General features: G+C 40.2%; 1 protein-coding gene across 2 annotated transcripts in view; it reads right to left on the bottom strand.

Moving 5' to 3' along the window:
• The window catches only part of LOC140232539 (probable ATP-dependent RNA helicase DDX27), a 72,086-nt gene that overhangs the window by 30,879 nt on the left and 24,161 nt on the right, over positions 1–17,046 (bottom strand). For both annotated transcript variants that reach the window (XM_072312636.1, XM_072312637.1), the window contains exon 7: positions 15,431–15,581. In XM_072312636.1, the coding sequence (XP_072168737.1) occupies positions 15,431–15,581 (151 nt within the window). The remainder of the gene's footprint in view (positions 1–15,430; positions 15,582–17,046) is intronic.

Genomic DNA, 17,046 nt, shown 5'->3' with positions numbered 1-17,046 from the left:
AGTAAAATTGAACAATACTACGCATGTTTAAAAAAAAAAAAATTTCAACAACAACAAAATCCCATACATATTTGAAAACACACGGACGAATGCCGCGACACAATAATGGACAGGTTGGATGGTACCCAGGATTTACGTTTTGAGTTCTTACACATTGGCACACACACACAAAAAAAAAAAAAACAAACACAAATACAAAAAAAAAAAAATACATGTTGATAGGCAAAAAAAAAAGTAATCACAACAGCACAGCATGTCAGGACATACGCAAAATATTTGCAAGACACGTGCCGAACATGCGCTGCAAATACACGAGATATTCAGCATTAGCATATCATTCGTAATCTCTCCATCTCTCTTTCTTCACACCGTCCTTCACCTGTTATGTCAGCATATGACGGCTAATCAACTTGTCCTTGGCATACTATTTTCTTCCGCCTAGAAAATCCCCCATTGCCTGGTCACACTCCACAAAGCAAAATCAGCAGATCTGTTGAAAGATTCATCGTTGTGCCCTTTGATGTGTCAAAGTTAGCATGATTGCATTGTTTCCTTCCACACTTTTGCGCTGCATTAGCGAGTGACTGATGAGTGAGTGATCCCTTTTATCTTTTTGCCGTAGCTGGATACTCAGAAATATGCACATGGCAGAGAATCACTTGCGATGTAAAGTATGGCAGGGTAAGATAACGTTTTTGCCCATGTGGACGGCCAGGCTTTCTGAAAGATATGGATCTCTCTAGCTGAATCAAACAGGGGAAAAAAAGCATTATACTGGTAATTCTCGCTATTAAATATCATGAGTGCAAGATTGGAAACATTTAATTGTTGCTCATGTTCCATGTGACGTATTTGTGCATGTATATGTATTGATGTTGTCACAAATGTACACTCAAGTAGTTATGTACATGTATCAAGGCTGTATGCATGGTTGTTTAATGTGTATGTACACAGGGTGACCAGATTAATGGAGAACATTCTATATGATATAGATATAGTACATACAGGCTGACCAGATCAGTGGAGAATTTTCTACATGGTATACAATGTAGCTACAGTACATGTATGCATGTGACAGGAAATACATTATAGCTCACTCAATCTAGAATGATTTAACCCATTCCAGAAAATTCTAGGAAGTGCTGGCTGAGTGAGGCACTGCCCTTGTAACCCAATGTGATTGGTAGTTAATTTTGGCAATGATGTTATGCACATATTAGGCAGTGAGTCATCCAGGATTCCTGGAATTTGGACTTGCTAGTATGTTCAGATATGTGGCCCCAGGTTGGAGAAAGTTACAGAATGTACTAGAAAGGGGTGAATGGATAGTATATAAGCAGGAGAAATTCTGAGGTAGGCAGAGTACCCAACACCTCTGCTCTGAGAGTTACGTCACTTCTGGCTCTGAAGCGACTTGTTATAGTCAGTCCTGTGTTACCTGCTGACCTGCTATACAGACTGTGTTTGTGGAGATAAGGCCTGGGAGACATTTTGCCTGCAGAGAATTAATTTGCCTACGTTGGAGATAGACTCCATATTTTAGTGTCAACGGACATTATTACGGCAAAGCTGTTGACGGGCTGGTTTCTTTGCTGGACATTATAAAGTGAATCATCATTCAACGCACCAACTGGACGTGGTCTTCATAACATTTGGATTCTGCCCGTTTCCTGTGGATTTCGCACGTTTCGCTGTGGACGTACATATCGTGGAATTTACCCCGGATCTATAACGTGGATTATTGCAACCCGTGCCTCTGGATTTACGTCGGAGGAATCATTCATCGGTGCATCAAGGACCATTCATCTGTGCATCGAACATCGTAGTTAGACATCACCAAGGGACTATATAACATCGTGATTACGATTTGGGCTGTAATGCGTGTAAGTGATTTTATTACTGATTTATAATTGCTTCTCTTGATCATTATTGTACTGATGTGAAAACCGATTACGAGTCTGTACCCACAATATCCCTGTTAATAAACCGCCTGAACATTAGTTGATTGTTTCTTTTGTGCGATCATTCTCAGAGTGATTTTGGTCGTAACAAAATTGGGGGCTTGTCCGGGAAGTGAATTTAAAGCCAAAATTTAGAATTTGGAACGTTCCGGAAGCCAGAATATTGGTACATTTTACCAGTGAGTTGATTGTTCAATTGTATATTGTGTGTAATACATGTGACAATGTCAATCAGTACAATGGATGTTCAGGCATTTGTTCAGAGGACAGATTTGTCCCTCAAAGATTTGCAAAGGTTACGCAAATGTGATTTGACTGCTATTGCACAGCATTTAAATGTAGATGTTCCACAAGGTGCAAGAAAGGCAGAAATTCTTGACTTGGTAGCTGGTCACATGGAGCTCAAAGAAGAAATTGACACTCCAGATCAAGCTCAAATTTCGGATCAAACACGGCTTGAGCTTGCTAGATTGGAAATGGAGAAAGAGAAGTTGAGATTAGAAAGAGAGAGGGAGAAAGAACAAATGGAAATGAGAAAATTTGAAATGGAGCAACAAATGAAATTGCGTGAGTTGGAATTGACTCATGCACACACTGTTGGAAATCGTGAAAGGGCTCCCTCTGAATTTGATTTGGCCAAGAACATTCGATTGGTGCCAAAGTTTGAAGAAAACAGAGTCGATGCATATTTTGTGTCATTTGAGAAGGTGGCTGACAGTTTGAACTGGCCACAGGAATTTTGGCCCATGCTCCTTCAAAGTGTGTTTGTCGGCAAAGCAGCTGATGTGTACTCATCTCTCTCAAAAGAGCAATCACGTGACTATGCTACAGTCAAGAAGGCAGTGTTGAATGCTTATGAGTTGGTGCCAGAGGCGTACAGACATAAGTTCAGAAATTCGTACCGCAAACCAGGCCAGACACATGTTGAGTTTGCTCGTGAAAAAGAAATGATGTTTGATAGGTGGTACAGATCCCTGAAAGTGGATCAGGATTTTGATAACCTACGTGAGGTTGTTCTCTTGGAAGAATTCAAAAAGAGTGTTGCTTTCAGTGTGAGGTCGCATTTGGATGATCACAAAGTGACAAGTTTGCATAAAGCAGCCTTGATGGCTGACGAGTATGAGCTGACCCACAGAAATGACAACAGACCACCTTTCAGGAATTTCTCTGGAAACAAAAGAGACAAAAATCAATCGAGCAATCCAAAGAATGCTGGTTCTGAAAAAGGCACGAGTTCTGAAACTTCATCGGCACCAAAGCCTCAATCTGACAAAGGGTCCAGTACAAGTGCAAATGTCATCAAATGTTTTCACTGTAACAAGACAGGGCATGTAAAGTCACAGTGTTGGAAGTTGCAAAACAAAACAAAGAAGGACATGGGATTTGTCATGTCAAAAAGTGTCCTACCCGAAAATAGTGTCCCGTTCAGTGAAACACAGGCCATTGAAAGTCGATCTCCCAAATTCAAAGATAGGACTAAGCAGGTGGATGAGAGCTATCGTAGCTTTTTGTTTGATGGTGAGGTGACCCCATGTACTTCTGGTGAGGCAGGTAAACCAGTAGTCATCCTGCGGGATACGGGGGCCTCTCAGTCGTTGATGGTGGATGGTGGTATGACTTTTCCACCAGATAGTGCAGTGAATGCAAAAGTCTTGATTCAAACTGTTGATGGCAGTTATATGTCAGTTCCGCTGTATAGAGTGGATTTGAAGTGTGACCTAGTTTCTGGTCCTGTCACTGTTGGAGTTGTTCCTGAGTTGCCCATGGTAGGCATTGACTTCCTGTTGGGGAATGACTTGGCTGGGGATAAGGTGGTTGTGTCTCCAGTTGTTTCGGATAAACCAGTGGTGGTTGCTGAAACTGAGCAGTTGCAGGAGGAGTTTCCTGGGATTTTCCCAGATTGTGTTGTGACTAGGTCTCAGGCTCGTAGAGCTGTTCAAGATGATGCGGAATCTGTTGATGTGGAAGAGAATTCCGGTGTTTGGTTGGCAGAAACCTTTTTCAAGGATTTGAATGATGGGGTTGCTGTATTAGGCTCCGAGGCTAACAGTGATGGGCTGTTTAGCAAGTCTTCCTTGGTTGAAGCACAGCAGGCAGACTCTGAGTTGAAAGGCTTGTCTCAGACGGCGTGTTCTGAGGCTGAGGCTGAAAAGGTCCCTGAGTGCTATTATGTCAAAGATGGCATTTTGATGAGGAAGTGGAGACCTCCCCATAGGCCAGCTGATGAGGATTGGACGGTGGTCCGTCAAGTTGTTGTCCCTCCCTGTTACCGCGGTGAGATCTTGAGGATTGCTCACGAGTTACCTGTTGGCGGCCATTTAGGCGTCAGAAAGACAAAGGATCGGATCATGAGGCATTTCTATTGGCCAGGGTTGAATGTGGATGTGGTCGAGTTTTGCAAGACTTGTCACACATGTCAGGTGGCTGGTAAACCACAGCATTCAGTGAAGCCGGCGCCATTGATTCCGATACCTGCGTTTGAAGAACCATTCAGTCGGGTTCTAGTCGACTGTGTTGGACCTTTGCCTAGGACTAGGTCGGGTCATAAGTACCTCTTGACAATCATGGATATGTCTACACGGTTTCCAGAGGCTATCCCATTGCGAAATATCACTGCCAAGACTGTGGTAGATGCTCTAGTGCAGTTTTTCACTAGGTATGGGTTGCCCAAGGAAGTGCAGTCTGACCAAGGGTCAAATTTCATGTCAGGCATATTTCAAGAGGTGATGTATCGTTTGGGTGTGAAGCAGCTGAAGTCGTCAGCTTATCATCCCCAATCCCAAGGTGCGTTGGAGCGCTACCACCAGACCCTAAAGACAATGATTAGGGCATTTTGTGAGGAGTATCCCGAGGATTGGGATAAGGGCATCCCTTTCCTGCTGTTCGCAACGAGGGACTCCCCAAATGAGTCGACGGGTTTCAGCCCATTTGAGTTGGTGTACGGTCATGAAGTTAGGGGCCCATTGAAGCTCATCAAAGAGAAATTCATGACTGAGGATGATGAGGTCCACCTACTTGACTATGTGTCAAAGTTTCGTGAAAGGCTTTCAAAGGCTTGTGAGGTAGCTAGGGAACACTTGAAAGTGTCACAAGATTCTATGAAGAGAAAGGCAGACAAAAATGCCAAAGCCCGAACCTTCAAACCAGGTGACAAAGTTCTTGTACTGCTGCCCATACAAGGTGAACCACTGAAAGCCAAGTTCAGTGGCCCATACTGTGTCAAAAAGAAACTCAATGATGTGAACTATGTGATCAGTACGCCAGACAGACGAAAAGATCAGAGGGTGTGTCATGTAAACATGCTGAAAGAGTACTATGAGAGAAAGGCTAGTCAGCCTGTAGGCGTAGCTCAGGTGGTAGAAGAGGAAGTAGATGAAGAGGTAGAAGTTCAAGATGAGAATGGAAGTGAGCCCTCTAGTGTCCGGTTGTCTAACTCAGAGATGTTAGGGAAAGTAGATGAGGCACTGAACTACCTACCTGAAAATCAGAGGAAAGATGTGACTAGTCTGTTACATGAGTACAAAGAAGTGTGTAAAGACAAACCAGGTTGCACCCCTCTGGCTGTACATGATGTTGATGTAGGAGACGCTGACCCTATCAAGCAAAACCCTTACAGATTAAACCCGAGCAAACTGCAAAAAGTAAGGGAAGAGGTTCAGTACATGCTAGACAATGACATAATAGAACCGAGTAAAAGCAGTTGGAGCTCCCCAATCGTCATGGTGCCCAAACCGGATGGGTCTCAAAGATTCTGTATAGATTACCGCAAGGTAAATGCTGTGACGAAAACAGATTCTTTCCCCATTCCCAGACTAGAAGACTGCATTGACAGGGTCGGAAATTCTGCATATGTCAGTAAAATAGACCTTCTAAAGGGATACTGGCAAGTGCCCTTGACCGACAAAGCCAGGGAGATTTCTGCCTTTGCCACACCAGATGGCTTGTTCCAATGCAAAGTAATGCCATTTGGCATGAAAAATGCTCCGGCCACCTTCCAACGGCTGACAAACCAAATCATTGCCGGGCTTGACAACTGTGTAGTATACATTGATGACATCCTAGTGTATAGTGACACGTGGGAAGAGCACATTACACACTTGCGGCAACTCTTTGATCGACTCAGGGAGGCCGGATTGGTGATTAATCTGGCAAAGAGTGAATTTGCAAAGGCCAAAGTGGTGTATCTCGGGCATGTAGTCGGTCAGGGACAGGTATTGCCAAGAGAAGCCAAGGTAGAAGCTATACTAGGCTTTCCCATCCCCCAATCCAAGAAGGAGTTGCTCAGATTCCTGGGCATGGCTGGTTTCTACAGGAAATTTGTGCCAAATTTCAGCACTGTAGTCACCCCCCTAACAAACCTGCTGAAGGGTAAGGCAAAGTACACCTGGACTGATGAGTGTCAAAGGGCCTTCGAGAAACTAAAAGCAGTCCTTGCTAATGAGCCTGTTCTGGCAGCTCCTGACTTCCAAAAGCCATTCAAAGTGGCAATCGATGCTAGTGATGTAGGAGTGGGAGCGGTTTTGCTCCAAGAAGATGAAGAAGGCACTGAACGACCGGTTAGCTACTTTTCCAAAAAGTTGAACGCATACCAAAAGAAATACTCAACTATCGAGAAGGAGGCTCTCAGTCTCATCCTTGCCCTCCAGCAATATGAAGTGTACTTGACCAATAGCAAAGGGGAGATCATGGTCTATACTGACCACAACCCCTTGGTCTTTTTAGACCGGTTCAAAATGAAGAACAATAGACTGTTCAGATGGAGCATGATGACGCAGCCATATGCTCTCAAAATCAAACATGTGGCAGGCAAAAATAATGTAATTGCTGACGCTTTGTCAAGAGTGTAACATGAAGAGAGTATCAAAGGTGAAAAGTCTTCACCGCATATCACTAGTGTACATTGTATGTGTTTAGCAGATCCATTAATGTATGCAAAACAGTTTGACATGATTGTATAAGCTCCGAGAATCCAAGCAATATCAATGTAACTGGTATCCATGAAAAGAGAACATGGAATCAATGCAGCTTTTCAAAAGGCATGTGATAGTATGTGATTATGGTTGTTTGAGTTGGATTTTACCTCACATTCGTTGTAAATAACAATAAGAAATTGTGAATGTAAAAGAAACCCTTGCTACGGCAAGGCTTTCTTTTTCCATGGGGGATGGTGTCACAAATGTACACTCAAGTAGTTATGTACATGTATCAAGGCTGTATGCATGGTTGTTTAATGTGTATGTACACAGGGTGACCAGATTAATGGAGAACATTCTATATGATATAGATATAGTACATACAGGCTGACCAGATCAGTGGAGAATTTTCTACATGGTATACAATGTAGCTACAGTACATGTATGCATGTGACAGGAAATACATTATAGCTCACTCAATCTAGAATGATTTAACCCATTCCAGAAAATTCTAGGAAGTGCTGGCTGAGTGAGGCACTGCCCTTGTAACCCAATGTGATTGGTAGTTAATTTTGGCAATGATGTTATGCACATATTAGGCAGTGAGTCATCCAGGATTCCTGGAATTTGGACTTGCTAGTATGTTCAGATATGTGGCCCCAGGTTGGAGAAAGTTACAGAATGTACTAGAAAGGGGTGAATGGATAGTATATAAGCAGGAGAAATTCTGAGGTAGGCAGAGTACCCAACACCTCTGCTCTGAGAGTTACGTCACTTCTGGCTCTGAAGCGACTTGTTATAGTCAGTCCTGTGTTACCTGCTGACCTGCTATACAGACTGTGTTTGTGGAGATAAGGCCTGGGAGACATTTTGCCTGCAGAGAATTAATTTGCCTACGTTGGAGATAGACTCCATATTTTAGTGTCAACGGACATTATTACGGCAAAGCTGTTGACGGGCTGGTTTCTTTGCTGGACATTATAAAGTGAATCATCATTCAACGCACCAACTGGACGTGGTCTTCATAACATTTGGATTCTGCCCGTTTCCTGTGGATTCCGCACGTTTCGCTGTGGACGTACATATCGTGGAATTTACCCCGGATCTATAACGTGGATTATTGCAACCCGTGCCTCTGGATTTACGTCGGAGGAATCATTCATCGGTGCATCAAGGACCATTCATCTGTGCATCGAACATCGTAGTTAGACATCACCAAGGGACTATATAACATCGTGATTACGATTTGGGCTGTAATGCGTGTAAGTGATTTTATTACTGATTTATAATTGCTTCTCTTGATCATTATTGTACTGATGTGAAAACCGATTACGAGTCTGTACCCACAATATCCCTGTTAATAAACCGCCTGAACATTAGTTGATTGTTTCTTTTGTGCGATCATTCTCAGAGTGATTTTGGTCGTAACAATGTGAATTTGCACATCATCAGGCCTGAACACCAACATTACGAGAATAGATTCATGCACCCCTCTGCCCTCAATCTGTATTGATACCAGTGCAAGAGATACAAGCATTTGTGCTTCCGCGTGATCGATACGCCCGAGTTGCTGCTGTGATCTTCACTGTTCACTTGGCATTGACTGCCATGAACTGATTTGTTTTCTTCAAGCAGTCTCCAGCCGATCTTCACCTTCAGCTCTATCACTGTCATCATTTTATAATCATTATTATATATATATCATCCATAATATTTTGCCATCATTCTTGCCATCATTCTTGCATTGAAAATTCCAATAATTTGCATTCTGTATCTCTCAAGCATCACTTGTGCCATTTCACGTCCATAGTTTCACATTGAATAATGAATCTTATTGATTAATTCCCTGAAAGAAGAAAATAAAGAAAAGACAAGTGAGTCTTCAGCAATGGAGAATCAGTTTTATAGTACTTAGATAACATCTTGTTGCTTCTGGCCAAATTTACACAACTCTCCTCCTGGTGATGAATTCTTATGCATATTTCAATCTTCACTATCAATCCTCACATCTTGCATATTAACAGGACTGCACCACAGTGGCTTAATCTAAATTGCAGACTACAACCTCAGGCAGATAAAGAAATATTTTGAAAAAGGGCGGCTGCCCCACTTGCTGATGCAAATCTTCACATAATCGCAAATTCTGGAGTGGTATTGATAGAGATCACATGATGTATCTCCACCAAGCTGAGCCAATATCCATCTGGATTGAATCCATTTCAAGAAGAAATCGTGGATTTACAAACGAGGTTCACTCCAGGGATTATTCCATGCACTTAAAGAGGCTGAATAAAGCAGCAGATAATATAATGAAGATCTACAGGAGCATCTTCACCTGGTTTGCATCTCCCGAAAGGACTTGTGCCGCATTTCCACTATCACGATTTGTGCCACGATTGAAATCGCAGTAATCGTGGTGATCTCATTAGATCTAACCAGATATTACAAGGTCAGTTGTGGCAATGGTGTTGATCGTAGGGAAGGTTTGGACGGTTCAATATCAACATGATTAATTTCAATCCAGATCATTATATGAGATGTCTTTGAATGTCTCAAAAATGTAACAGACAGGTCACATCTAATTATGCTTCTCAATCCTTCTTTAATATAAATGTTATCAATATAATTTCTAAGGCATGAAATTAAATTGGTTTATCATATTTTGAATTCTCTTGAATTATATTGTTATATCATATTACTGTCATTATAATGCATTCATTGATTATGTATCCACTATGTGCCATATTATTCAGTACTATGCTAGGTAAACTTGGAAATGTGTAAAATGTAGAAATAAAACAATCTACAATAAATAAATAAACTTCCCATACTACAACATAATATGAGATAAACATTTTAGAATAAGATGGCATATAAAAATCAATGTACATATGAAAAAAGTATACTAAAAGCAATTCTATTTAGCAAACTGCCTTTTAATACATTAAAGGGACATTCAGCATATCATGTTCAACATTCAGAGAGATTTCGTAACAAATTTTAGAGGAAGGAGCTGGCATTTGATTTGTATGCCTTTCTAGCCCCAATTTAATAGACCTTCTCCCCGGGCGCCTAGGCACATCAGGTGTTCGCAGGCGAAGATTACATTCCACAGATTTCATAAAACCCACGTTAAACGCTGAGTGCCCCATTTTAACAGGCATTGCTCGAAAACCTTCTCCGGGGAGGATTACGCTCTCCTTGGCCAATCACATTACAGATACGCTGAAAATTAAAGGACAAGTTCACCTTCATTAATATAAGGATTGAGAGAATGCAGCAATATTAGTGGAACACATCATTGAAAGTTTGAGGAAAATCAGACAATCCGTTCAAAAGTTATGAATTTTTGAAGTTTCTGTGCAGTCACCGCTGGATGAGAAGACTACTGCAGTGTATGATGTCACATACGTACAACAATATAAGGAAAATATAAAGAGAATTTCACAAAATTTCATCTTTTGAAAAAAGTACACATTCCCTTGACTCGTTACTGACATATGTATTGGGTAATATTATTCCCATTGCCTTTAGAAAGAGGCAAGTCAAGTGCTCTTTTATTATGCGAAAAAAGTGAAAATATGTTGAATTTTCTTTACATTTTCTTTATACTGTTGTACTCATATGACATCACGAGCCTTAGTAGTCTCCTCATCTAGCGGTTCCAACACAAAAATTTTAAAAATTCATAACTTCTGCATCAATTGTCCAGTTTTCCTCAAACTTTCACTGATGTGTTCTACTAATATTGCTGCATTCTCTCAATACTTATGTTAATGAAGGTGAACTTGTCCTTTAAGCATTTCACATCGTTGCACTAGCATGTGATTGCGTAGGAAACTGCAAAATGTACTGTCCACATCAGAACAAACTTATGCATACAGACATAATGCATAGTATCTCGTAACACAGAATGTGTATCATCAAGAACTCAACAACACAAACACACCACAAGCCAGAAAGACTGGAAGACATACAATGAATGACATTGACAAAAAACCCCAACAAAACATATAAAACTACATGTACCCTCAATTGAGAGCATGTAATGATATATGCCGCTTTCATGCCTACAGCAAAACTGAATATGTGCGAGTTATGTCACGCTATATACTTTCATAATATCAGTCCAAAAACTGCGGTGCTATTACAGAACTGCCAGTCTAGCCAGGTCAACAAAACATGAGCCAAATGAATACCATGAGGGGAGAGCCTCCAATATAAGTCCCGATGTTTTGGCCAGATAACACCTCATTAGCGATATATCATTAATGATATGCGACCCTTGCTCTTGGCTAGTCTGATAAACATCTACACTTGGACTGCACAAATACTCGAGGATTTCTCACGAAGGGCGAGTAAAGATTTTGTGTGAGATGAAACTAATTTTGTGTGTAGTATCCTGTTGAAATAATTGAGAAATTCATATATTTCAGTTGGGGGTAATGCTGCTGCTTTGACAAAGCATTTGGCCAGGAAACAAGTGTGCGATGCCCATTATTGACCACAATTGTTAACTAGAAAAGTACTCTTAGAGCGCAGACTTGCCAAGCAGCTCATTTCTACCCATTATACACACATGCTGAAAATTGCCCAATTTTTCAAAATAGAAGCCTTTTGTTTTACGTCATCAGCTTCCAGCTACATGGTACCTCACCCCAAGCAGAGCACGCGCTTTAAAGTAAGTATGCAAACCTCAAATACACACAGCTTGAACCCTTAAGTTCATTGCCCCTATCTGCCAAAAGACTATAAAAATATCATTCAGAAATCCATAAAAATTCCCACATCACTACCAAAATTTAAACATCTGTTCCTTGTATCATTATCAACTTTTCCTGCAAGTTTCAGTCAAATCCATTCACAACTTTCTGAGTTATTCTGCAAACAGACAAACCAATGCCAATGAAATATATCAATTCATGATCACTGTACTACAATATAAAGTTCATTTTGTAATTCATTTTTGGAGAATTTTGGAGAACATTTTGGGGAACTAAATCTTACAGATCCATGTATGTGTTACTCTCTGGTTTGTGCAAATGCTTTGTGAACCTTTTAGTCAAGGCGCTATTTCCTGTAAGGGGCTTAATTAAGGAGTTCGTTCAACCCACCCCGCAGAAAAGGTTTGACCAGACAGGGTGGTAGATGGGACCTCCATGAACATCCCCAGGTAGTATGTGGTTCCAAATTGTGGTATCAGTAGAATTTTACAGGCCAGTTTTCATCATTATTTGTTGGAACAAACGTAAGAGAGTCTGCACACGCCAAGACTACTACACGCACCACTAACACTGCTACAGGCGCCAGCGCCAGTGCTGCATGTAGTAGTCTTAGCGCACGCAGACTTTTTCTTCGACAAACAAGGGTTTTTGCCTGCAAACCAACTTTTCACGCCAAGCTGGGGTCGGTGTAGTGTAGTTTCTAGCCGTTTTTATTTCTTCGTCGTGTATTTCTCTGAGTTGAAGCAAGCCGAGTGAGAGCGCATACCCAGTGATTGCGACGCTCGAACCGTTTTTTTTTAATTTTTTTATTTTATAGATGCAATAAGAAAAAAAAAATTTATTGATTATCGTTTAAAAAAAAGTTTTCTCCTGTTGCCATGGCAACCAGTATTATCCAATCAGGATTCCGCTGTCAATAACTTAAAAACTAAAGCCCATAATTTAAAAAAGCTCAATAAGCATGTCCTTCCTTCAGTGAAGAATATATTGAAGCACTCTCAAGTTACAGCAAAATTTGTAAACAAAGGCATAATAAACGGCCATTGAAAGAAAGATATCATTTTCGAATAGTAAAATGCATGAAAAAGTTGCATCCGTCGTACTTACAACACAAATTTGACTTCAAAGTATAGGCAAATGTAGTTTTTAGTAATGTATGGACACAAATTTCCCTTAAAAATATAGGTGAATACAGAGAGCAAAGCCAATTATATTCTAATGTTAGCTCTTTTGAGTATTTACAGAGCGATGGTTATTCGAAACAATCCTGGAAAAGAGCAGAGGAAAGCAATATTGTTCATGTTCTTAAAGGGATGGACAGTAATGGTGGAGATGAGAATTGGGCTTTTAACCCTAATCAGGCTGGGCTTTTTTGGCTATGCTATATCTGGGGGGGGATTCCGCCCCCCTTCAGATCTCGCCTGTGGAACGCGCGATTGCGCCGAAAATCGGCACACGCGACGCCCGCGACGTATTCTATCAAAATGTATGGTTGCTTTCTCCGAAAAATTTCTCTTTTATTTTATATCAATTAATTATTGTAATTTATGCATAAAATCAGTTTGGGGCTCTAAATCACTTATTAATGCTCCAATTAAGCTAATTTCTTGTTAAAAATGTTTCTTGTATCATTCTTCTGAGACATAGGATAAAAAAAAATCTGTATCGAAATTAATTTCTTATGTATTTTATTGTTTTTTGAATTTCTTATGTATTTCTTTGTTTTTTGACCTTTTGTTTTTGTTTGTTTTTTGGCCAAAATTTGTCACAGACATTTTTCGAAGAATTATTATGCTAAAATAAATCAATTTCGGCCATTCTAAGTGAAGATATGAATTTTTATGTGAATTAATTGAAAAAACACAATTTGCATTGGATTTGTACACAAAATCACGTTTTGGAGCAATTTTGGGGTTGACAAATTTTTTTCGAACGGGCGTCGCGTCAAAACGGTACGCGCGGGCGCAACAATTTGGGTCTCAAAAGTTGCGCGATACTTGAAAGAAAAAAGTCATGAAACATCGCGGCGGGAGCTTATCGTGTTGCGAAGATATTGCGCGAAACGTCGAGGGGGGGCGGATTCCGCCCCCCCCCCCCCCCCCAGCCTGATTAGGGTTAACTTCTTGCGAGATACCAAGAAAACACACATGATATAGTACAGACCATACCATTTTAAGAGGAATTCAAAGTTTATTTGATGAAAATCAGGTTTGGAATGACTGAAACATCCAAAAACAAAGTAAAACAAAGCGATCGTAATAAAGTGTGGGTCCCACACTTTATTAGAATCGCTCTTTTTTTGGATATCTCAAAACCAATTTTCATCAAATAAATGTTGAATTCCTTATAGAATTACATGTTCTTTCATATTTCATAAGAGGTTTCTCATTATCTCACAAAAAAAAAATGTTAGAAACCTGAAATTAGGTCTCAACCAAAACTGTATGATCCCTGTAAAGGAAGTTTATTCAAGAATGCAGATAAATCCCGTTCTAAAGAAGGAATATACACGTACGCTGTATTATCCATCAAAGAATTAAGCGTACTTTTGTGTTCGTTAGCTATTGTAAAAAAAAAAATGATAGAATAAAATGAAACATCATGATATGTAAATTTGTATCAAAACGTGCAGTAATGAATTAATGCTAAGGAGAGAATGAGGGAAAAATCTTGGGCGTCCTTTCCCTTTTATCCAGGCTAATTTTATAGTGTTGAGGTAGGTACTTAAAGATCCGATCTACAATGGGTGATGTGCACGAAAGGCAAAAGAAACAAACCTGTCTAGATTCCAGATATTTTTTGGGGGGTTACCAATCACCTGTAGGTATCCGGTTACCATGGTAACCATGCACAATATTATACCTTACACTGTATCCCATTGTATTGCTGACATCTCTAACAACATGTACATATATAGTTTTATGGCGTTTTGATGAATCCTTCATGAAATAAATGCAAAAACTGTGATAATTTTGTCATTTTCAGTGCCCCAATAGCGACAAGCATCACCGACCCTAGTCTAATTTCTAGCCATTTTTATTTCGTCTTTATTTCTCTGAGTTGCAGCTTGTGTATTGTGCAGAAGTCCGCTGTATTGCACTAAGCCGAGTGAGGGCACATACCCAGTGATTGCGACAAAAAACGGTTCGGGCGTCGCAATCACTGGGTATGCGCTCTCACTCGGCTTGCTTCAACTCGGAGAAATAAAGACAAAAAAAAAAAACGGCTAGAAACTACACTACACCGACCCCTGCTTGGCATGAAAAGTTAGTTTGCAGGCAAAAACCCTTGTTTGTCGAAGAAAAAGTCTGTGTGCACTAAGACTACTACACGCACCACTGGCACTGGCGCCTGTAGTAGTGCTAGTGGTGCGTGTAGTAGTCTTAGCACGCGCAGACTCTTTTTCGAAGAATAAGGTCTTTTCGCAACTAAAATGGCCTGTAAAATTTTATTGATACCACAATTTGGAATCACATACTACCTAGGGGTGTTCCAGAGAGTCCAACCGACCGCCCCATGCAGTCAAACCTTTTCTGCGGGGTGGGTTGAACAAAGTTATTTTTTCTGGGTCCCTGCGCCTTGACTATTTTTGTCAGGCTTTTCAATAGCCCAAGTAAGTTTTACAATGACATGAATCATTGTCTGTCTGCAGTATTGACCTAACATCACTAAGAAGTTTAACATCATTGCTCTTCATGACAAAATGAAAAAAAAAAATAAACACAAGCTTTCTATTTGTGAACATTGGCAATTTATCAAACAGAGTAAGACAAAACAAAAACATACTCACAAACAAAGACCAACGCACATAAATTACTCATCAAGTACTTACCTGTCTGCCTCATCCAGAATTAAAATCTCCACGCTGGCGAGAGAGAAAGTCGGGGCATTGTGCAGATGGTCGATGAGGCGACCTGGGGTTGCTATGACGATATCAGGACCCTTACGCAGGGCTGCCTCCTGAAGTTTAATGTCCAATCCACCTTGAAAAGGAAAAGCATAATGCACCAGGTTTGATGGGCATCTGGTCAGGTAAAAATCATCTGAAGGAAACTTGAGTGCCATCCAGACTTCTGTGTGTGTGTGCGTAAATTTTATCTCTTTATTCGTTTTGACATGCTTGCCTGGAACTGCAGGCAAATTTGCTGACGGAAATTGACTTGTTTTGCAATGAAAGAACAACAATTGCTACAGCGGGTGTGATAGATCCAGTGCATTATAGAGAAGTCTTGGATAACCTGTCAGACAAATTTAAATCCTGCCCCCACCCCCCCCCCCCAAAATAAAGAGAGAAATGAATAAAGAAACATTTGTGAATTCCCAGAAATGCACTTTCTCTTTCTCATGATAACTATAAACTTGTGGAATTTTAGCATGGACCATATTTTTTAAATGTCTTAGAAATCTTTGTCTATAACAGGGATGCAAGATGCAACTTCAACTTGATAAGAAAGGCAAAAAATCTTAGCATTTTGCTTTTACGATAAGTTTGTAAGAACTGCAGCTCTTTTGGTGAAAAGAACTCAAGATACATGTACCTTGAAACCCTGCCATGTATCATTAACTTCAAAAACAAAACAACACAACCGCATTTGACAGAAACGTTAGACTTTTCTCAGTCTAGGTGTTTATGTGTTTGTTTGATGATTGGCTAAATTGCTTGTTTGTTTGTTTGTTCGTTTGTCTGTTTGTTGGTTGGTTGGTTGGTTGGTTGGTTGGTTGGTTGGTTGGCTGGCTGGATGGTTGGTTGGTTGGCTGGTTGGTTGGTTTGTTGGTTGGTTGGTTGGTTGGTTGGTTGGTTGGTTGGTTGGTTGGTTGGTTTTAAGTAGTCTCTCTTCAAAGTTGTATCATAATTCTGTTGAATGGCTACAGTCCTCCATAAAAAAAAAAAAAAAAAAAATCTCCCAGTTACAAAGGCTTTAAATACATGTTAATGGCAACAAGTATATCAATACATCATGTGGCAACTGGTATCAACCTGACATTTAGGTGCACTTCATTATGTGACTTTCAGTCACTGCAAGTTTTGTGATAGAAGCTTTAATGCATCTCGAGCTGACAGCAATGGGCAGTACCGTTTAATAAAACTTTTGTCATTAGATGGAAAGTGTCTTTATAGAATGACGATTTTCATAGGGTGCTAATGGTCCTTCCTGTAACCAAAGGATGCCACATTATAACTATAACATGGAAGAAAAATGAAGAAATTGTTGTGTATCCAGCTACATACAATATCATATTCATTTATGCAAGACTAACTCAACTCCAAAATTTCCTAAGTACATGTCATCTGCAATCTGCAAACATTGAAACAACAAATTGTAAAAAAAAAGAAATATGTGAGAAACCAGAAATAAACCATTCCAAGGATGTTTTACATGCATGTTTCATAAACATCTGTACAGTAACAACATAATTGCAATCTGTCTGACCGCTTGAGCATTTCTG

The sequence above is a fragment of the Diadema setosum genome, chromosome 9 (genome assembly GCF_964275005.1).
Source record: "Diadema setosum chromosome 9, eeDiaSeto1, whole genome shotgun sequence".
In the NCBI taxonomy this organism is placed as follows: Eukaryota; Metazoa; Echinodermata; class Echinoidea; order Diadematoida; family Diadematidae; genus Diadema; species Diadema setosum.
The sequence above is the reverse complement of the archived record's forward strand: the minus strand, read 5'-3'. Positions and strand labels throughout refer to the sequence as shown.